This window comes from Pipra filicauda, unplaced genomic scaffold, assembly GCF_003945595.2.
Source record: "Pipra filicauda isolate LSUMZ 115617 unplaced genomic scaffold, ASM394559v2 scaffold196_size3971931_pilon, whole genome shotgun sequence".
NCBI classification, from domain to species: domain Eukaryota; kingdom Metazoa; phylum Chordata; class Aves; order Passeriformes; family Pipridae; genus Pipra; species Pipra filicauda.
The window spans coordinates 66,382-88,237 of NW_024104305.1; the positions used below are offsets into that span (position 1 = coordinate 66,382).

General features: G+C 39.6%; 1 protein-coding gene across 4 annotated transcripts; it reads left to right on the forward strand.

Moving 5' to 3' along the window:
- The first annotated feature begins 1,529 nt into the window (after positions 1–1,529).
- AADAT (aminoadipate aminotransferase) lies at positions 1,530–21,606 on the forward strand. Of its 4 annotated transcripts, none has more exons than XM_027725645.2 (14): positions 1,530–1,698; positions 2,829–2,897; positions 4,554–4,722; positions 5,713–5,845; positions 6,736–6,810; positions 8,123–8,332; positions 8,871–8,936; positions 10,089–10,171; positions 12,643–12,739; positions 13,563–13,624; positions 16,016–16,080; positions 17,468–17,574; positions 18,671–18,772; positions 19,582–21,606. In XM_027725645.2, exons 2-14 carry the CDS (start codon positions 2,831–2,833, stop codon positions 19,621–19,623), a joined length of 1,278 nt encoding a protein of 425 aa, XP_027581446.1. In that variant the 5' UTR covers positions 1,530–1,698; positions 2,829–2,830; the 3' UTR covers positions 19,624–21,606. The 4 variants fall into 4 exon arrangements, 3 of the variants coding, with proteins under 3 accessions (XP_027581446.1, XP_039236434.1, XP_039236433.1); XR_005563252.1 differs by lacking the exon at positions 1,530–1,698 and having other exon boundaries at positions 2,306–2,897; positions 19,582–20,949; positions 21,489–21,606; XM_039380499.1 differs by lacking the exon at positions 1,530–1,698 and having other exon boundaries at positions 2,306–2,897.
- Positions 21,607–21,856: the final 250 nt, after the last annotated feature.

Sequence of the window (21,856 nt, forward strand, 5' to 3'; positions counted from 1 at the left end):
ATTCGATTTTCAGTGTAAGAGCATTCACATGCCAACTAAGCAAACAATCCTTCCTCACTACACCACAAACAGGGTAGGAACTCCACTTCTATTTCAATCTACTACATCTAATTATTGAGCCTTTCAGCAGATCCAAACACTGCATAAACTCATCCAAATTAAAGAGGAAAAAAGGTGATTTTTTAAGGCACCTCATCTTTTTTCTCATACCTCAGCTTTGCCTTCAGCAAGTTTTGGAATGTGCCAGATAAAAAGTGCTTTGAGCACTGGCCACCTTTAAGCCTGATGATTTACTAATTTAAAGCCCAGAAATGCTCCTGCCTCCAAGCTATCTACTAAGACTTCAAATCACGCCTGATTTTGCATGTCCTTGCACCGTTTTTTCAGACTGCTTTACACCTAGATCTTTCTCTTCCATCTTGCCCTCAGGAGCAAGGGACATGACAGCCCCAAAATGCTGAAGTCTAGCCATGACTAGAAAATGACATTGTGTCTCTCCTGTCCTTCTAAGTAGCACCAGCTAAGCCACATGTTGAACAAACAACAGCATGTGACACCCAGCAAGGAGGGGACAAATTACACCACATCCTGCTTTTGTTTGCACTGATCCTACTCATCTGGGGGCAAAAAAATTACTTTCAGATGTCCCACTTCAAATTTTAATTTTAATACTGTTTCCTTTTATGAGCAGAAACTTTTGTGGAAACATGTTAAAATGGATTAGAGGATAAGTGACCAGAAGATTGAGGGAGGTGATTTTGCCCCTCTACTTTGCTGTTGTGAGATCCCACCTGGAGTGTTGCATCCAGCTCTGGGGTCCCTGGCATAGCAAGAACATCAACCTGTTGGAGCAAGTGCAGAGGAGGCCACAAGGCTGATCAGAGAGCTGAAGCACCTCACCTATGGAGACAGGCTGAGAGATTTAGGGTTGTTCAGCCTGGAAAAAAGAAGGCTCTGGGGAGACCTCAGAGCAGCTTTCCAGCAGCTAAAGGGACCCTACAAGAGAGTTTGACACAGACTTTTTACAAGTGCATATAGTGATAGAACAAGGGGGAATGGCTTCAAACTTAGAGAGGGTAGGTTTAGACTGGATATTAGGAAGAAATTCTTTACTGTGAGGGTGATGATACACTACCACAGGTTTCCCAGAGAAACTGTGGATGCCCCATCCCTCTTAGTATTCAAGACAAGGCTGGATAGGACTCTAAGCAACCTGGTCTAGTGGAAGGTGTTGGAAGAGGGGTTGGGAACAGATCGTTAAGGTCCCTTCCAACCCAAACCATTCTGTGATTCTCCTTTCCCTCATGGCCAGCCCCTGTTTCGCCCCGACGCTGGTGCCTGGCCCTGGCCGCACTCCGCGGCCGTGCCAAAGCTCGGCACCCGCCTCTCCCTGCACCACCGGGCTCCAGCCCTCGCTTCATGGGCACTACGCAGAAGGAACCGGCGAGGGAGCCGCATGTTTTACGGCTTTCGCACGGATCCACAGGGCATCGTTGCTCGGACCCGATCCGCCAACTCGCCGCCGAGCCGCTCCTGCGGCCGCACCGCCCGCGGGCCCCGCTCCGCCTGCGGCGCTCGGGCGGCTGCGCCGGACGGGGCCCCGTCCCGCTCCCCGCCCCGGGGCCGGCCCAGCGACCGCCCATTCCCACCGCGGGGCCGCCGCCGCTCACGGCCCGGCCGCTCCGCGCCCTCCCGCCGGTAGGTGCCTGCGGCCGCCACCGTCCCCTCGGGACAGCGGGGGCGGCGGGTCTGAGCTCGGGGTGGCCCTGGGGGCTCCATCCTCGCTCCGGGGAGGGGCTGGGCAGCACTTGGGTATCCGGAGTGTCTCGGCAACCACCTCGGGGTTACCGAGGAGGCGAGGCGCCTCCTCAGTTATCCCTTAAAACACAGCCGGAGCCAGCCCGTGTGTACAATCAGCACCGCGCCTCTGCGGGGGGGACGGGCTAGGGGGTGAGCGAAGTTGACATATTTTTTGAAAGCATGAGGTGTTTTCTTTTAAAGCGGCCTTGCTCGGTAGATCACTTTTAGTAAGTGCCAGCACATGCGTGTTGCTGTGGTTGCTGTTTGCCTGTCCATTTCATTCCTGTGCTTCCGTTCCCTTGGAGATGTTTTCCCGTGGCCTTTCCAGGCCTTTAGAGTGCCCGCTGGACTTTAGTTCGCTATCCACTGAATCTCTGTGGGCACCAGCGTAAAGGGGGGGCAACAGTCATCAGATACAGTTGAAAGATATTCTGAATGAACCTTTCTAAAAAAAAAAAAAAGAAAAGAAAAAAAAACCACACCTCTAACTTGACAAATGTTGTGACTTATAACGATGGCTTGCAATTGTAAAAGCATTTCAAATGCAATGCTTAATACAGCTAAGTAAAGCTGGATCCTCATTAAATAAAAAAAGAGCTGATGGTTGTTTAAGATCTGTCAAATCTTCAAATTTGTCATCTGTCTTTAAAACTCCACAGCTGGCAGTAAAGGGAGGGGGAGGGTGTTTTTTTGCTGTTCACTGGCATACCAACAAATTCCTCAGGTCAAAGCTATACTGCTATTTGTGTTTATCAGAACAGGAGCATATTTCTGACCTAATCTCTCTGCACAATTGTCATTGGGAGGCTGTGACAAAAGCTGAGAGTATGAAGTTGAAACCTTTTCCTTCAATTGATTCCAATGCTAATTTTAACCTGATTACGTCCACATTTAGTTTATGATGGCGCACATCTATGGAGATGAGGAATTGGAAGCATTACTTGTGGGAAACACACATACCAAAAGCACACTGCAGTTCCTATTCACTTTTCTAGCTTCATGTCCACCTAATTACTCTTTCCATATAGCTATGAATTATTCTCGGTTCATGACTGCTGTGAGTGCAGCAAGAAAAGCATCTCCGATAAGAGTCCTGAGTGAGTACATGTGCATTTTTCCCAGTTTCTCAGAAAGAGTATCATTCTACATACTGGTCTTTGCTGGGGTATCATGGCTTAAAGACTTCAAAAGGCTTAAAGAAAACCATGCTGTAAGCAGACAAGCAAGGCCAGATTACTGCTTTGACTTTGTTTTTCTTTATACCTGTTTGTTGTCTCAACTTGACAAAGTGAATAGCCTTGAACCATTTCAGAAACCCATCCAGAGAGACGAATTGGTATTATCATTTCAACAAGTGTCTGAAAAATCTCTGCTACTGTCTCTGAACCAGGGCTTTGGCCACAATTTGCTACTGAGTTTACACTGGTTGTCCAGAAACAAGCAACTCCTAATGACTTGAAATTCAGTCCCAGCATATTTCTTTCCACCTAGCTTTCCTGTATCCTGTTTATGTCCATAAATTCCCCGCCACCATCACCCTCTCAGTATTACTACAATTTCCTTTTCCATATTACACTATCTTGAGGCTACCACATTACAGCCTTCTGTGTGACAGATAGAAAAGGTTAACTGCCTACTTGTTTACTCAGTTGAAACCTATGGAGACCTGCTAGAACTGGAGCATGAGACATGCATCAGCAGTTAAGCCTTCAGGGGTCAATTTCCTCTCTTGGTAAGGGGCTGGCATTTGTTGTACTGCTTAAAATGCTTCATATAGGTACAACTAAGTCAAGTAATTCACTCTAGATAGTCTCTTTTTCAGGTGATACATTGATACACATCATAGCGCAAATTATAAGTAGCACAGTTCCTGCAGAAAGACACATTCAGACTGTAGTTTTGATGACAAAGTAAATCTCTCTTTACCAGACCAAATGTTACAGGCATAACCCATATTGTTGTACTAACTGATAAGAATTAATTGCCCATGTTCTAGTTTGCTAATAAGTAGTGGAAAATAAATTTGAGAACAGGAGGCTTTAAGCCAGAGCTGGTATCATCTCTCCTCTCATGTCTGATGTAAAACTGTCAAGCCAGCATGAATGCCATCTTGTGAGCTCTTAGATTTAATGTAGTCAAGTGCCCTTGCTGGATTAAAGTCCAGTCTGCACTGCATAGATTGGATCTGAGTGATTGTGAAACTCTGACTTTAAAGCAAGAGTTAAGATTTTCTTCATGGTGAATTACTTATACAGTGGCATTATTTAGTGGCCTCTGCCACTAAAACAAGGCTGACAGAAGTGTTTCCACTCCCCTATAGAAAAGCTATAATCATCTGTCAGCATAGCTGCACTTCTGCCACGTCGGCTGAAGTGAAACTGAACAAAAAACAAAGTCAGTCATTTCAAATCAGTCTAAACAGAAGATCATTAAGATTTTAAATTCTCGAAGCTCAGAAGATCAGTCACAGAAGTTTTAATAATAGAATAGTCCAGATTGTTTTAAAAGAAAATATAGGTTTTTTAACTTCAGATAATTTTTTTCTCTTAGTCTGTCCTGCCAGTATCTCCCTCCCACCTTTTTAATCCAAACAGAAAGACAAGTTTAAGAAGAATTGTCCTTTTTAATTCAAGATAGTTAAAAAAGTGAAATATGGAACAAATTCCTCTGGACTATTATTATATATTGACTAAAGGATAGAATCAGCGTTGCAATAATCAAATTGTAACCATGGTATTTTCCTTTTAATCTAGCTGAATTGATGCAGAAATCTCCTCCATCTCTCATCTCTCTGGCTGGAGGGGCACCAAATCCTAACCTTTTTCCATTTAAGAGGGCAACTGTTGACATTGGACATGGAACTCCTATTGAGATTGGGGAAGATCTGATGAAGAGAGCTCTTCAGTACTCAGCCTCAGCAGGGTATCTGTCACAGCTACTTGCACTTCAAGATGGCAGAATCAAAGGATCATAATATCATTTGTTATTGCATTAATTCACCTGTGTTTTTAAAACCTGTTCATAAACCCCTTTTTTCCAAAAACAGGTTCTTTCAAAAAACAGGCATCTTTCAATTTACCTCACTCTAAAACCCTAATCCTAGTCATTCTCAAGCCAGAGCATTTCCTGGCAGTTATTATTTGAGAATCCAGACTCCCAAATCAGATATTAGTTAAAAGATACTGCATTACAATACGTAGTTTCCACATTCTGGAATATTTATGTTCTTTTCATTTGGCACCATATATTAAAGGCAACTTGTGGTAGTGAAGTGGAGGTATTTGTAGTTGTGTCATTTTTGGTACAAAACTTTGGTAAAAAAATTGCATATTGCTACATTACTTAGTGCTCACATGAACTCCCCAGCACGCAGCACTAAGTCAGGCTTGGGACAGGTTTGAAAAAAATACTTAGGTACCTACAGAATCACACAGGGCATTAATCAGTTAAGACTTTTCTTAATATTTAAATGAACCCAACCATTTGTGAACATCCTACGGGTTTTAAAACTTTTTTAAAAAAATCTGTTTCAGAAATCCTTTTAATCTGCAGCACTGAGAGCTTTGTCACATTGCTAAATTTGAGTACAGAATGATCACTTCTAGGAGTGGATACTGTTCAACCTCCACCCTGTTTCATCCTTGGCAAATAATTTCTGCCAAGACTTCCGTGTGATAATTTGGTGTATGGACCACAGATGCCCATCTCATTTGCATAATTTGATAAAGCAGTCATAAAAATCACATCTAAGTGTATCTGTGGGGCAGACTCGGGACTGTGTGCTAGATTTGGCAGTGATTTAGAGAAGCAACCTAGCTTTGGCTTGTATAAGATGTTAGATGCAGATTTAGAGAAGCAGCCTAGCTTTGGCTTGTATAAGGTGTTAGATGCACCTTCTTATTCATGTTTCAGGATTCCAGAGCTGTTGTCTTGGCTAAAAGATTTCCAGCGGAGCCTACATGATCCCCCCACAGCCAATTACGGTCCTGAGCAAGGACAAATGGAAGTGTGTGTCACAACCGGCAGCCAGGAAGGCTTGTGTAAAGTAAGACCGAAAGCTTCATATATTAAAAGTATTTCATTCAGAGAGATGTTTATTCCCGCGTCAGTTCCTTTGTATCAGCATTAAGTGCCACTCTATAACTGTATGCAGGATACTTTGTTAAATGAATGTCTGACAGTATTATCAATACAAGATAACGGAACTGAAACAAAATTGGTGTGGCATTCAAGTCTGTTGGGACCACATGAATGTTCCAGTAACCAAAGAGCCTGTCAGAAAATACGTAACATTCCATGTTATTCAAGTGGTGCAATAATAAGCATGCTCATGCATTAGAATTGGGTTGGAAAAGATTGGGTTGGAAATGACCTCCGAGATCATCGAGTCCAACCCTTGGTCCAAATCCAGTCCATTTACTAGATCATGGCACTCAGTGCCACGTCCAATCTGCGTTTAAAAATCTCCAGGGAGGGTGAATCCACCACCTCTCTGGGCAGCCCATTCCAATGCCTGATTACTCTCTCCTGTAAAGAATTTTCTCCTGATATCCATTATTTGCTTTACCTTAATTCTGTTCTAAATATGTTTCTTCTTTTTACTTCCAGGTGTTTTTTTAACTTCATGAAATAATTACCCTTTAAAGTCCACTCTCACTGTTTATTTGATCTTTTCTGTAACTTATACAATAGAAACAGTGCTTCAGAGCACTGTCTTTCTGTGTCAAATCGGTATTCTCTAGTTGATTGCCTAGCTTAATTTGGCTGTAAAGCAGATTTTTCATCTGTTCATTGCTTTTCTCACAGACAGGATAATTAAATGGTTAGAGAATTACTAATATCTAATCAAGATTTTTAGTCCCACTAAGTAGTCAGAAGTATAAGCACATGTACAAGAATGTAGCAATATTTCTAAAATAGACTTTTCTTTTACAGGTGTTCGAAATGCTCATTAATCCTGGAGACAACATCCTTTTGGATGCACCCACATATCCTGGGACACTAGCAGCTGTAAGTATTCATTAGCTACAAAACACTGTAAATGTTACATTTGAACTAAACAGCAATTTACTACCTGATCTGCAGTCTTATACAGATTGTTTGCATTTACCATAAAAACGTATCTAAGAATCAAGATTTTAGAGTTCAACTCTAACTCTAAATATTTATAAATATTAATTCATAGAGGGTTTTCTACTGGAAGTTCTATAAAAACTATTCCAAATTCCTCTTCCAAATCCCAGTTCATTCAAGGGCTAAGGTCACATTTGATTGGGTTGGAAAGAAATGACATCAGGACCTAGTTGAACTGAAGCAAATTTGTAACAAGTGGGTGTTTTAACATGTTAGCACAGTCACCTGAAGTATTTCATCGTCAGATTATACCATAACTATAAATAGTGTAAGATTGGAATAGGCCTGAAACATCCATATATGAGTATGAAGAAGTGAATTAGTCAGAACTATACAAAAGTAAGTTACCTTCTGACAAGTAACTTAATCAGTATAAAATTAAATGTCAGCTCAAAACGTTTAAAAGCTGTAAGAAGGCTTAGAATAAATAATACACCACAATTTCAGTGTAGTCTCCCCTTGCATTGAAAGAAATTCCGTTATTGTTTGCTGTGCTAAATTTAAATATGTTGTCTAATCAGCTGTACTTTGTTAGAAATGTATTTTAACAATGCAGCTTGCATTTTTACTTAAAAATGCAGAGCACTACATGGTACAAATTGAAATTCCACACAGGATAGACAGCAAGCTTTTTCATTGGTATTTTACCTATATTTTTTCGTACTGCTGTCAACATGTCATTGCAGTAGCATCATTTCATTCTCCTTTGTATTGCTGAATATATCTATTGAGAACATATTGTTTGCCCTTTGTCAGAGAAGAATAGCTTATAGTTCTGGCACTTCCACTGAAGTAGAGCGTAAATTGTCAGTAGGAAGCGAAGATACTATGAACTTAACTGTCTGCAGTGAGAGCATGAGGAATCCCAGGAGAACACAGTTCAAATTCACAAAATCCCTTTCTGCTTGCAAAACCACATGTGATTTCCTAGAAAAAAAGCTGCAATTGAACATAGGAGCTACCCATTTCTTCTCAGTTTGCTTAATAGGGCAAATAATAATGTGGAAAGTTTGACAAGCTTTACAGCAAATTCAGGCAAACTTTCTTTTGACTCATGAGCAAATGGAGTTTGAGGTAGCTCTAAAATCAGGAAGACAGTCTTTGTATTGATGATATTTTACAACACCAATGACAAAAGGAAGACCTTTGAATTACATGATTGTGACAGTTTTGTTCCTTCTATCAACAGCTGAGACCCTTGGGTTGTAATATAATTAATGTTCCTAGTGACCAACACGGCATTATTCCAGAAGCTTTAAAAGAAATTCTGTCTACTTGGAGCTCAGAAGATGTAAAAAATCATAGCCATCACCTTCCCAAATTCCTGTACACTATTCCAAATGGGTGCAACCCAACCGGCAACTCTCTGAGCACAGAGCGCAAGAAGGAGATTTACCAGGTATGTAGCTGGGGCCTTGTGAACCTTGTAGGTAGAAATAAATAAATGTCAGTCTCGTTTCAGTTGAGGATACTCATGTGGTATTTGGGCCCATTATTGGTCCACTAGACATTCCTCCTAGAACTTGTTTCTAGCAGAATCTCTTTCATGACAACTCTCCAAAGTTGGACTATGCATTAGATAAATTGTTTTTCAATAGTAGCCCATTGATGGCTGGTACCTTTTTGCTGTGGGCTTCTAATCTGACTTACTGCAAGCTGCCTGTGCAGTTTGCTACATGGAAGAGCTCCAGTTACATACATGGGTCCTTGTACTACGGATACTGTGTTTACTCTTATAATTGCTTCATGTCTAAAATGGGCACTTGAAAGCTTCTCATGATGGGGCCTTGTATATAATGAATGACCAGTCAATAGGAGCATAATACGGTCCTGGTAAGAAAAAAAAAAAAAAGAACAAAAAACAAACCAAAACCAGAATAAATTTACAGTGTCTTAATCTTATAACAGCTCTTTATTTTTTTTATTCATTTCTGTAGCTTGCAAGAAAATATGATTTCCTCATAATAGAAGATGACCCTTACTACTTTCTTCAGTTTGAAAAGGTAATTTGTCTTCCATAATCCTTAGTAACACCTTATTTTCTGGTCCAGGAGAGAACTAAGGTTTGAGCCATGGATGCTCCTTCTTCATGTCCTACCAAGGTAGTTGTAGGCCTCACAGTCATTTCCGCTTTCAGTCATTATCCCCTTTGTGACATTTTATGTTCTATTAATCAGCAGTTCAAATTCCTCAAGCCTCATACAGGATAGAATTTCCTTCAGAAGTCAGAAAAAAAGCAAGTGTGTCACTGAAGCAGCACCTGAAAATTGCAGCCTCTTAGTGGTCCTTTCAGACCCGTCTCTTCTTTCATTCAGCAGAAGACTTCCAACTCCCCATCTACTGTACCCCCTTTGCCTTTTGGAAAACCCAAGAGAGTTCTCCCAGGTACCACAGAAAGTGGTACTGAATAGGTAGCTTCCCTTCTTCATGTAAATTTTCCCCAGATTTCACATGTGAATCTACAATTGCACAGTCTGCAAAAGTACCTAACATCTGAAATGAAAATTGGTCTTATAAAGCAGTAAAACATGGATAGAAGCTAAAGTTCAGTATTTTCTATTTTGAAACACATTTTTATGGGAGGAGGCAATAAAATAGTTTCACTGAATAGTATTGAATACTATTGGGTAGCTTTGTTAGAAAGTGTAGGGGAAAAGGTGTAAAAGCAGAATTCTTGATAAGTAAAAAGTATGCTGAACTCAGATCATCACAATTTGGTCACATCTTCTGATTTCATTTTTTAATAAAGCAAAGCAAAAAGCTACAGGACTCCATTTTAGAAGTCACAGTACCTGTTTACTCCACAAAGAAATCTTGGCAGAAAAATCACTATTTCTCACTCCTTCTTATGGCATCATACCAAAACTTGAACTGAGCACTTGTATGATGAACAGTGGGCAAAGTAAGCATCAAAAAATAACAAGGCTGATTTCTTGAAGACTTTCATAGAACATTGAAATCACATCTCAGACAGCTAGCCTAAACAATCACTTGTCAGCAAGTTACTGTAATATTTTCCTTAGAATACATATCTGTAAAATATTGATTATCAAAATATTTCTTTTAGAAATGAACTGTGTCTTCATGGTAAGGAAAATAATTCCATCTTAGTCCTTACTAGCACCTTGAATTTTATTTTTTATTTTTATTCCAAGCCATGGGCTCCAAGTTTCCTCTCAATGGATGTGGATGGCCGAGTTATCAGGACCGACTCTTTCTCTAAAATTCTCTCATCTGGGTAAGGCCAACTGCAGACTGCTTAGCATTGCCTATTCAGTTAAGGCACAAGTCTTTATACAAGATTATCAGACATGTCATAGTGGTTTTTCATCTAATAACTATCCACTTGTGGAATGAACTTCTAAATCCACGGCTTTTCACAGTCTGCTCACTTTTCATGTCATCTCTTGGCAGTCATTTAACTCCAGGTTCTGTTTCTCTTCTGATACTAATACTTAAGCCCCTGTCCCCAGGCAACCCATTCTTGCAGACACCATCTAGGCAGAAAGACAGATGCTGGATTCTAGCTATGTTCCTGGAATTCCTAGAAGCTTTTCTCTCTTCTTTTTCCATTTCTCTTTCTATCTCTTACCATTCCTGTAGACTCACTGAACTTGTAATAGGAAAAAGAAACGATGGCATCATTCTTCACAAGCTATTCATAGGGTTATACTATATATCTAGCCCTACAGTTCTTTCAGGTTGTTTCCACCTGCCTGAAAAAACTAAGTTGGCTGTTTTCCATTTCACACTAGTTGAAATATTTGATTTTTAACTTTCTTTTGTTTATAACCTCATCCTTGAGAATGTGAGGAGACAACATGATGCTAAGTGTGATTACACTTCCAGAAGTGACACTATAAAATGGCATGATGCAATTTTATCTTTACCAAAGACACATATGAGCTTACTGGTTCTATTTTTCCTCAAAGAAAAACTTCAGCCAATCTGTAAAGATGGGCAGTAAGAACTGAAGCGTAAATAACAATCTAGTTTATCAATCTAAATTCCATTTCTTCTGCAGTACTGAAAGGGAGTGAAAGAGTAAAGCCATTTGCCACTTCTCATCTGTTGTCATAAAGCCTGAGCATTCATGATTTTTCATTGTGTGAGAACCTCTTCCCTTTGGTTTATGTAATCTTTATGGTTGCAGAGGAAAGCTTACAAACACAGAATATGTCCAGAAGACTCATATTTAAGAAGCCACTGTAAGCATTAAAGCCCGTTATTTGTTATTATTTCATAACTTTGACACAGCTTCTAAATTGCATAAGCCTGGTGCTTAGGGCAGTATTAAGATACAGAGAAATGCATAAGAGATCCTTACACTATCAACGAAATGGTTACGTGTTTTCCTACATACAACTCTGTCATAGTTTGACCTGCCTCCCCCCTGGGGGGGGGCTGGAAGTGGTTGGTCCCAGGTGAGTTTCTGATGAGGGGCCAGTCGGAGCTGTTTTTCACCCCTGTGAAATAAGCATATTACAACAGCTGGGAGGAAGTTGTTGGCAGAGAGAGAATGGAAACCATGAGGTGAGGCAGAGGAGAGAGGCCTGCGGGTCCCTTGCAGGGGGCCAGGCCCTCTTTTCCCCCCCGGCCGGGCTGCGGGGGAGCCCAGAACAGTATTATAACTGGACCGGGTGCCTGTGGCCAAAGGCTAGGGGTTTTTTCCCCCACCACCACTGCCCAGGAGAGGTGGTGGCGTGGACTTGAGAGGCCAGCCAGGGGGTTAGAGCCAGCCCCCCCCGGCAGACAGGCACGGCATTGGAGCCGAACCAGAGATGGGTCGAGGGGTGGCCCAGAGCTGAAGAAGCAGCTGCGATCATGCAGAGCTGCAAGAGTTCCAGGCAGGGGAGAGAGACTGAAGCAGTCTCGCCGCCACCTTTCCTCCCCCCCATGGCAGGGGAGGAGGCGACCCTAAGCTGAGACTGAAATAAAAACAGAGAGACAGGCCGAGGGGCTCGGAGGTGCCCTACATTAGGTTTGGACAAAGGCAGCCAAAACCGAAGGACGAGGAATGCGGGGGATGCCCCCCCTTGCTATGTGGCAAGTCAAGCTGATGCTGCAGCTGAAACAGAGAGAAGTCAAACCAAGCAGGCTTTTTCTGGGTAAGGACTTTGGTGAAACTATTTGGGGTATAAAAGACTGAGCAAAAACCCAGAAACCCTGCAGCCTGGGGAGGAAGAGTGGACTCAAAGTGGAGAAGTCCCTGAATCTTACTTCCTGGGAGGAACCTTCACGAACCAGGGGAAAAGGACTCAAAAGCTGACTCCCTGTAACTCGTGATGAAGACCTGGTGCAGCAAGTGTTCCCTTGCAGTCCAGGAGGAGACCTCAGCAGAGGCCAAGGAGCTGGTGGGAATGCAAAAGACCCCTTCCCCGATACCCCAGTGAGAGAGACTTTAGCTACTGCCCTGAAGGCTTTTCTTCTGAACTGATGTGTGAGGGCCCTCAGGGGTGGTAGGAATTGTATTAATACTGTGTATTTATTTGCTTTTTAGTTTCTATAGTTTTTATTCTGTTAGTAATAAATTTTAATATAATTCCCCATGCTGAGTTGTGCCTGTCTGAAAACTTCTCTTTCACATTGAGGCAAATTGGGGGGGAGCTTGGAAATTGGATTTTTTGAGGCTTTCAAACCACGACAAACTCACACAAAGTATTAGCACATTGCATTTCTGTAGTAACTTTTTTCTATTTTGTTTTCTAGGTTAAGAATAGGTTTTCTGACAGGTCCCAAGCCTCTTATTGACAGAGTTGTTCTACATATTCAGGTTTCAACAATGCACACCAGCACTTTCACACAGGCAAGTACCAAACTGCCATCTGCATTGTATTTAGAAAAGACAGTACATTCCAAGTTACAAGTATATATTCCATTAGCGAATACCTTTGCACTTTCACAGTTGCTCTGCACTTTTGCAGTTTTCTTTATGCACATTCATTGTCAATTCTGCTAAAGGAAGAGAGACCACCATAGAACTTAGAACCAAAGGCAGAAGGTTGTCTCAGTGCATGGATAGCACAGCTAATATCCCTTAACCCTCAGATTGCAAGAATCAAGATTTGAAATACTTTATATCTCTTCCCAGTAGGTTCATTTGGAAAACCTCAATGTAAAGCATACCTTGGAAGAAGCACTCATTTTTTTTTCATTCTGCTTTGCAATTAGAACAACATTGGCAACCCAAAAGACATTACAAAGCAGGCTGCCAACTACAGCCCTTTTATGGTTAGTGTTAAGGAAAGGAGACATTGAACACAACTAAATATGGCTTCCATCTTCCAGCTCTATTAGTTCATCACAGAGGCACTATTAAAGTGAAGAGGCTGATATGGACAGGAAGGTAAAGCAATATACATTGCCTTCCTCTTTCTCCCTGATTACCATAATTAGCTTTCCATCCGTTTTTCCCTCCTCCCACCCCAACCTCCAAATGCTACCATGATCCTCAGATACTGTAATGCCCTGTTGCTGTTGGCACCTCTGTCTATAAAGGGCTCCAAGAGACACTGCATGCAATTTCATGCCTGAGGAATTTTGAATAGTGCATCTGGCTACGTATTTTTTGATGATTTGGAAGAGTTCTGTTTAAAACATGGTATTGATGATGTGTTTTATTTCTTTAGATTATGATATCACAGCTGCTTCATCAGTGGGGACAAAAGGGTTTCTTGGAGCATGTTGACAGGTAGGGTCATGTCATATGCTGAATCCCATAATCTGTTATTCTGCTACTTGTTACCTACATCAAACATTCTTTGCAGTAAACAAGTCAAAGAACATATATCAGTATTAGGCCAAATAGATAAGGCAGGTCACCAAGACTGTCAAGTTCACACTAGAGCCTGAAGGAACTCAGTATGAAGTTGCAGACATGCAGTTCAGGGCATGTCTCCTCCCACTACAGGCAAACGATCTGCCAGTCCACTGGCACAGGCATTATGCAACTCCCATCTGAAGAGAACTTGAGAGGATCCTGGAAGCTTCAAGTCAGTGAATAAAGTTTTCATCCCTGCTAAAGTGATAGGGTCTAAAGCAAATGCTAAGATCACTGAGCACAGAATTTACTGAGAAAGAATCAGCTTCTATAAAGGGAGCTTTTGCCTCACTATGGCAGCAGGGATTCGCCTTCTAACATCCTTGATCTCATGATTGTGGATACTGATGGAAAAACCTCTAGAGAGCAGTGAAGTTCATCTACACACACCAAACATTGCCTTTTTCACCACTCTTGGAGACAGAGCACTGGGCTACAGTTTAACTCAGTAAGGCATTTCCTAAATACTGACTGATACACCTTTTTTCATTTGTTATGCAGAAGGAGCATAGTTTCTTTTGAGCATCATTTTTAGATGCTATACTTAGATATCATTAGAGCCCCAACCTTCCTACTTCAGTGGGAGTGTGCTATACTCTGTAAAGGCCTGTAACAGGAATGTGAGCAAAGTATGCAGAAAGTTCTTATATATCACTGTAACAGCCACTTCTGTCCTCAGAGCACCTGCCTGATGTTCATACTGTAAACACCAGTACTTAAAAAAAAAAACAAAACCAAAAACTGGCACGCCAGCCCTAGCATTGCCTTGTTTTAAGAATTAGGAACATAAAGATAAGCTTCACAGAGAAACTTAAATCACACTTTAGCTCAACTTGCAGCAGTTCTAAAAAAAATAAATCCCAAATACATCTCTGCACTTACTTTCTTGTGGGCCAAAAGGCAGCCTTTCTCAGGCCAGAAGGTTGTTCTTCCTCTTGAACTAAGGAAAATAGGATTGCAGTAAGGTAGCTGCAATGCTTTAAACCTTTTAAAGGCAGTTGTCAGGTGATATTGATGAGGCCTGACAGCTGACTGGAGTCTCCTCCAGGTGATTTCATTAGTATAAAGTTAAGTTGTTAGATCATGCTTTGGAGTAGGAGCTGGCCTGTTGTATGGAGCAGCTACATTTTTGGGACAGCATTGTCTTACTAATTCTTATCATTTCATTCCAACATGGAAGTAAAATTGTAACACAAAGGTACAAAGCTTGCAATGGAATTTGCAATTTTGGTAAAAACTGCACAAGTGAGATTTACCATTTCATACATAATGTAGCAATAGGTATAGTTGAGTTCCAAAGCTGTTGGTGTTGGAGTTTGTCTTTCAGGTGTAATAAAATACAGCCAGAAATCAAAGCTATTGGTTCAGAGAAAAATTTGTATTTTATCTAAAACAAAATATGTAAAATTATGAAAATAAAATTTGTATTTTATTTAAAAATACAAATGTGAAATTATGCAAATTACTAAGGATGTTTTCAGAGATGGGAACACATTTGCATCTGATTTATGAACTCTGTATCAGGCATTTCTCTTGTGTCTTCCGTTGCACAGCTGCATTATTTTATATCAACAAAAGCCACTGCACATGACTTATCCATGTTGAAATTTGGGTTAAGGTCATTTTCTCCAGTAAATGATTGAATTACTTGAAAGTTGTACTTAAAGTGTAAAGGACATAGGTTCAAAAGTCTAGAATAGGGGAAGCTGTCAAATAGGTTCAAAAGTTTAGAAATGGGAAAGTTGTTGAATAATTATGGCAGGTTTATCATATGATTTGCTTTTTACCTTGTCAAATGCATTTCCACGGGTACCTGTTACACAAATTCAACACAAATGCACAGACACTGAGACTGTGCTTATGCATATGTTTAAGTCCTTAATTTTCTTCAGTATCTGTGTTTTGTGCAGTAAATATTGCTAGCAGGACTTGTATCTACTCTTATAATAGACAGAATAGTATAATAGATAACACCTTTCCATGATATATATGTAAAGCTTAAGAAACAGCCACACAGGGCTGCTTCTGTCTGGTTGAACAGTTCTTTGTTGGAGGTGTGCTGTAGCATTGAGGACTTCTCTGATATATATACAAAGTTTTATACACACAGTATACTGTGTTGTGCCCATCTAAGATATGCTTATATTTCTATTAAATGTGCACTTAGGTTGTTCAAGTAGAAAAGTTTTGGTTTTGCCTTTGGAAACAAATGGACTCTGAAACACTATGTGTTCTGACTGTTGATTGATAATTTGCTTTCAGAGTGGTGGATTTCTACAGGACCCAGCGGGATGCAATGCTCGTTGCTGCTGACAAGTGGTTAAAAGGTCAGAGTGCAACAGAGATAATTCCTTAAATTTTTTTCCAACTATATATCATCTTTGTGCTCAAGAAAAATCACTTAAGTTCATCTCTTGATGATAAGCACTATAAGCAAATCAATAACATTAAATATTAAGCTTAGGACAAATTATTTATTGCTGTTGTTTTTATGCTTTTCTAGTGTGACAAGGAGATGGGAAAAAAGCTCACCACATTACGGTGCAAAGCAGTTTTTAAAAGAGCATGTATTTCACTTCATTATGTTCTTATACTTTTTCTATTTAAAATCTCTGTCTTTAAAAAATCGCTGAAATAGTGACCTTAATTTAAAAGAAGATACACACAATCGCTATAGCAGCAGTGATGATGTTTAACGTCAGTCAGTTTCAGGTGTCCCCTTTTGTGGTTAACCACAGAGCACAGAAAGAATTTGATCAACAACAATGCAGTCCCAGTTAGTCGCTCACCGCCTTTAGTCAGTCTAAGTGGAATCAGCAATAACTGCTTAAGAACTGCCCACCTACCCTAGGTGGTACTTCCATGGGACATGGGTACTTGGGCACCACACAGTCATTAATGTATTTACTTCTGCTAATTCCAGGTGATTTATATATTTTTCTACATTGCTCTGAACAACCATGGGTTGTTGGCCTACATACGCCCCCTTTGTCTCAATTCCCCAAGTTCCAAAACTTGGGTAATAGCACAGGATACTGTAAAGTATATTGTGAGAATACACTCTTGTAAAAGACTGCAGGGTCTTCATGTTTTCTAGTAAAAGAAGCTGTAATATTATAGAAGACAGACCTTTATTTTGTAGATATGTAATGGTAAAATACATTGAGGAAGAACTGGAGAAGAAGATGTTAAGTCAAATAGATAGTTCTTTAAAAAATATGTCCAAAACCATATAAAGCATTCTAAGTAAACGAAAGGTATACAGTAAGTCTGCAGATAAATCCTTTCTAAGCCTCCCATCTCCTTGTAACTCCTAGGCTCTCCTTTTCTTTGGGACAAAATCAATATTAATTGTAACTTAAAACACTTTTGTGCCATATTAAGAGAAACTGCAACAGAAAAATTATTTTAGATTGTTTACTTGATCTGAAAGTAATCAACAAATATAGTTTGCTAATGTTTGGGATATCTATAATTCAGAGGAATCATTTTCACAAAACGTATTGAGGTTACCAGCACAAGTGCAGTAGGCCCTTACAGGTATGAGTACTTTAAATTTGGAAAGTGGCAGCCTGGCTTGGTGGCCTGCATTCCCTCTCAGTTCATTGGAACAAAAAATCCACAATATCACTGAAACTATGTATCTGTTAAAGTTGGGGCATAAGTTTCTTCCTTGATCCCATTTTCTCTCTCTCTCTCTCTTTCTCTCTCCAGGCTTGGCTGAATGGTACCCTCCTGCTGCTGGCATGTTCTTATGGATCAAAATTAAGGGTATTTCTGATACACAGCAGCTGATAATGGAAAAAGCTTTGCAGAAAGAAGTATGACCTATGATTTAATGGCTTATGATCTTAAAATGAAAAGTGGGAAAGATAAAATATTTATGTCTATCCACACATATATGTACACATAAAAAAGCAGGAGAACTTGTCATGCATCATTATTGAGTCTGCAAGTCAGGCATTGTGGCATAGTTACTTATTAACAAAATCCATTCATGTCTGTTTTCGGATGTTGATATTTAATCCATTTACTTAAATTTAAACTGTTATAACATTTAGTACAATATGTCCTGTATACAACAGATATATATATAATATTAATGACAGAATCATAGAATATTCTGAGTTAGAAGAGACCCACAAGGATCATTGAGTCCAACTCTTGGTCCTGCACACGACCATCCCCAAGAGTCACACCATGTGCCTGAGAATATTGTCCAAATGCTTCTTGATCTCTGTGAGGCTTGGTGCTGTGACCACTTCCTTGGGGAGCCTGTTCCAGTACCCAGCCACCTTCTGGGTGAAGACCCTTTTCCTAATATCCAACTTAAACCTCCCTTGACACAACTTCAGGCCATTTCCTTGGGTCCTTTCACTGTTCACCACAGAGAAGAGATCAGTGCCTGCCCTTCCTCTTCCCCTCACAAGAAGTTGTAACTGCAGTGAGGGCTCCCCTCAGTCTCCTCTTCTCCAGGCTGAACAGACCAAGTGACCTCAGCCACTCGTCATAAGGCTTCTCCTCAAGGCCCTTCGCCGTCTTTGTTGCCCGTATATACGTAGCTACATGTATGATGGCTGTTTACTAAATCGTTTTAATAAGAGAAATTAATTATGGGTTTATTTCTACAATTTATAAGCACTGTGTACTGAGTAAACTACCCCCTACCTCACTGGTGCTTCTAAACATTGTGATGATATGTCTGACCCAGTAACCCACCAGCCTAGGTAACCAAAACCCAAGACCCTTTGATTTTGTTGTGAAAAGTCTGATCACTGTCTCCTCATTTTGAATAGAAGAAATATATTATGCCATGATCTGAGTGTTTAAGCACTGAGCCTTCTCAAATTTAATTTAATATAGTGTTTTAAAAATGCAGAAGTGGTAATAACTCTGTGGCTAATGAATTTTTCTTAGGTATTACTTGTTCCTGGAGGAGCATTTAATATCAATAGTTCAGAGCCGAGTTCTTATGTCAGAGCCTCCTTCTCTCTGTCTTCTCCTACTCAGATGGATCTGGTAAGTGAGATTTATTATTTTTTTTTACATTCTTAGCAAGACAGTTTCTCACACAATAATGCTCCCTTATTTTTACATACTTCTTATATGTTTTTTTGAATGTTACTGTAGGTTTTTAGTCCTTAGGTGATTAAGCAGTACTTCTGAAGCAGTATTAGCTGTTTCTTAAGCAAGAAACTCATCCAGATGACGGGAAAGGTACCAAATTTTTAGGACCACTTAGAATTTCTCTGTGTATCTCATACATGCAGAGTCTCACACTTAAATGTCCCAGACATTATTTATAAATGCTTTACTGAAGTCAGAGTAAGTAGTAAGTTCTGCTGTTTCCTTAAGCATTAGCAGGCATCACGTATCTTTTATTTTCCAGACTGCCCATTCCTGAGATTCTAAGACTGAATTATCTGTTTTCTTTTATGTGGGTGTTGTCAATCTTTTGTAAGAAAGAATATTGTTTTTCTTTCGTACAATTTACATATATGTTTTATTTTATTTCTCAATAATTACTCTTGTATGTGTTTTAGGAGCATTTTTTATGCTATTGGCTCTATCTGTAAAATCATTGGGAAGAAAGATAGGAGACATCTGTTTGTGCAGATTTAATACTCATTTGATTCAGATGCTTGAAACAGTTCAATATTTGTAGTTATAATTTCATTCAGTTGTGAAGTTTTGTAAAGATAAGCACTTCTATTGCCTTTTTATTGTTTGTGTATGGTTAGGGCAGTTTTAGTAGTTTAACAGGTTTGATGTGTTGTCTGTTTATGTAATGCTAAATATAAATGTGAAACACATTTTTGTCATTGCAGGCCTTCAAGAGACTGGCTGACCTTATAAAAGAATCTTTGTGAAAAAGCTAAATAGAGCTCTTGCAGCAATTAAAATCATCTCCAGAAATATTTACTAACATTTGGATTTCATCAGAACACTTTATAAGCAAGCACAATACAGTAAATGTTTCCTTAGATATTTTCAGCTAAAAAAAAGACAAAAAATGGAAGTGAAAAACAATTTGCCTAATTTATTTTGACAAGGCATTTCATTACTAAATATATTACAATTCAGAAAAATTTAAAATACTCAAAACCAAATTGTTCTATTTCCTGTCAAATCTATGGTTTTGTTAGCTTTGAATAAATTTTTGTTCTGACTTTTACTTTCCATTTGGGTTGGGAAACAGAGAAATCAGTTACTTAGGAAGTTGCACTTGAGGTGGTCTTAGCCACTGTTACTTAATCTCAACTGATACATTCCTCCAACATCTTTCATTGGAATTGTTTTGTGTGTCACTTTCCTTCTTGTCCTACTGTATGGCATCTGGTTTTGAGGATTTGAGAATCAGTATTTAATTTTACTAAAGTTTTGACAGACAAAACCGATATAATGATGTTAAAAAAAAAGAAACTGATCCAGCAAAATTAGGCTATGATTACAAATAAAACTGTATGGCCTGAGGTCCCTTCCAGTTTGCATGGGCTTTGCAGCTCATTCTCTATTTTGTAAAAGGTTTTCTGATTGCTGGCTTTTACCTCAGTCTGTGAATAATTACTCTGTACCTGTGTTAGAAAATCTCTTGTTTGCAAAGGCACGCAGATGTGCTAATAGAACAGTTCTTGGTTAATCAGTCAGATGTGTTTCTAAACAGAGAGCGTAAGTAACTGAACAGGGGGCATAGGAATTCCAGCATACAATAAACATGACCCAAAATCCTGGGACAGGCCAATGGTGTTTTACCTCTGTTAATGCTTGATTTTTTGGATGAAACTGCAAGAAAGTATTTTAAGTTCATTATTAACCAAATGCAGAGAAAGTTTGAAGTTCTGTGTAAATCAAGGAACAGAAATACCTTCATGTTAATTTTTTCCAGAACCTTTCACAGTATATTCACTTGTTATATCAATCCAGATCTGATTTAATATAAGTTGAAAATAAAAAGAAAATATAATTTTGAAGGTATTTTCCAAATTCTGTTCAGCTATAGGGAATCTTCTAGCTGTAGTCAGATTTGTTACTGTATTTCTGGGATATTCATTCATGAAACGAGTCAGCAAGACCGTTATTCTTCTCTCATGGTAACATCTGAGCTTTGCAGGGTTACACAATAGCTTCCATAATCACTATGAGAAAAGTGACGTACAGCATGGTATTCCTGGGAGCAATGATAGAAGAATGAAAATGTATCCTTTGCATTTTTCATTCAGAATTATTACATTTCGAACACTGCAATTGTTCTGTTCCTGTGTAACACACAGCCTAGAGTGAGCCGTTCAAAACTGTTATTGAATAATAAAGAAAACAAGATGGATTAGGGCATGCACCAGTACAGCTCAGTGGAGTTCTTTTACATATTTGCCCCAGTGGATCACAATCCAGATTGCAACAGCAGGACTGAAAGTACTGTGGATCTGTAGGTTACAAGATTGTAAAATACAAGGTTCCATACAGAAACAATTTTTAAAGGATGAAGCTTAAAATGGAACTTGCATTCATAATTTAGGGGACAATGCCCCAAAACTAAACCGTTTTCAACAATAACTCTACAAATTCTTAGACACCACCACTGATGCTCAGGGACTAACATTCAGTTAGATGAAATAATTCTCTACATGCTCACAGTTCAACATAAAAACTGTCTGTTTATATACACACATACATTCTCTCTTCTAGTGAATTCCCCATAAAAATCTTTTTTTCCTCAATTATTCACTAATCACAGCTGTGCTGAAGGGCTCTTGTTTGAAAGTAAGGGGGGATATTTTCCTTCAGATCATTGACCTGTGTGAACTTAGAATTTTTAAATGTGTTTTATGCATAATAAATGGAATTATGTTGAAGTTGTTACCATTAATAATTCCATAAACCTATGGAAAAACTGTTCCCCCTTGATGCATCTGTAAAATTCACAAAGCAGAAGTGTTGTGTGAGTCTCGATGTGTGGAACAACACGTGTGCATGATGTGCATAGAATGGGTTGAGATTTATGTCCCTTGTACAGCAGAATTGTTTGGGTCATGTACAGTGGCTATTCGCCCAGAATTTCTACGTTTTTTGTCTGCCAAAAGCATGAAAATCCCGTGTAACCAA

Bases quoted from the DNA above. Each gene is read 5' to 3' on its own strand.
- AADAT (XM_039380499.1), top strand. From the start codon at position 2,699: ATGATGGCGCACATCTATGGAGATGAGGAATTGGAAGCATTACTTGTG. The intron at 2,898-4,553 runs GTGAGTACATGT...CTTTTAATCTAG, and splicing joins ATCTCCGATAAGAGTCCTGA to CTGAATTGATGCAGAAATCT. The intron at 17,575-18,670 runs GTATGACCTATG...AATTTTTCTTAG, and splicing joins AAAAAGCTTTGCAGAAAGAA to GTATTACTTGTTCCTGGAGG.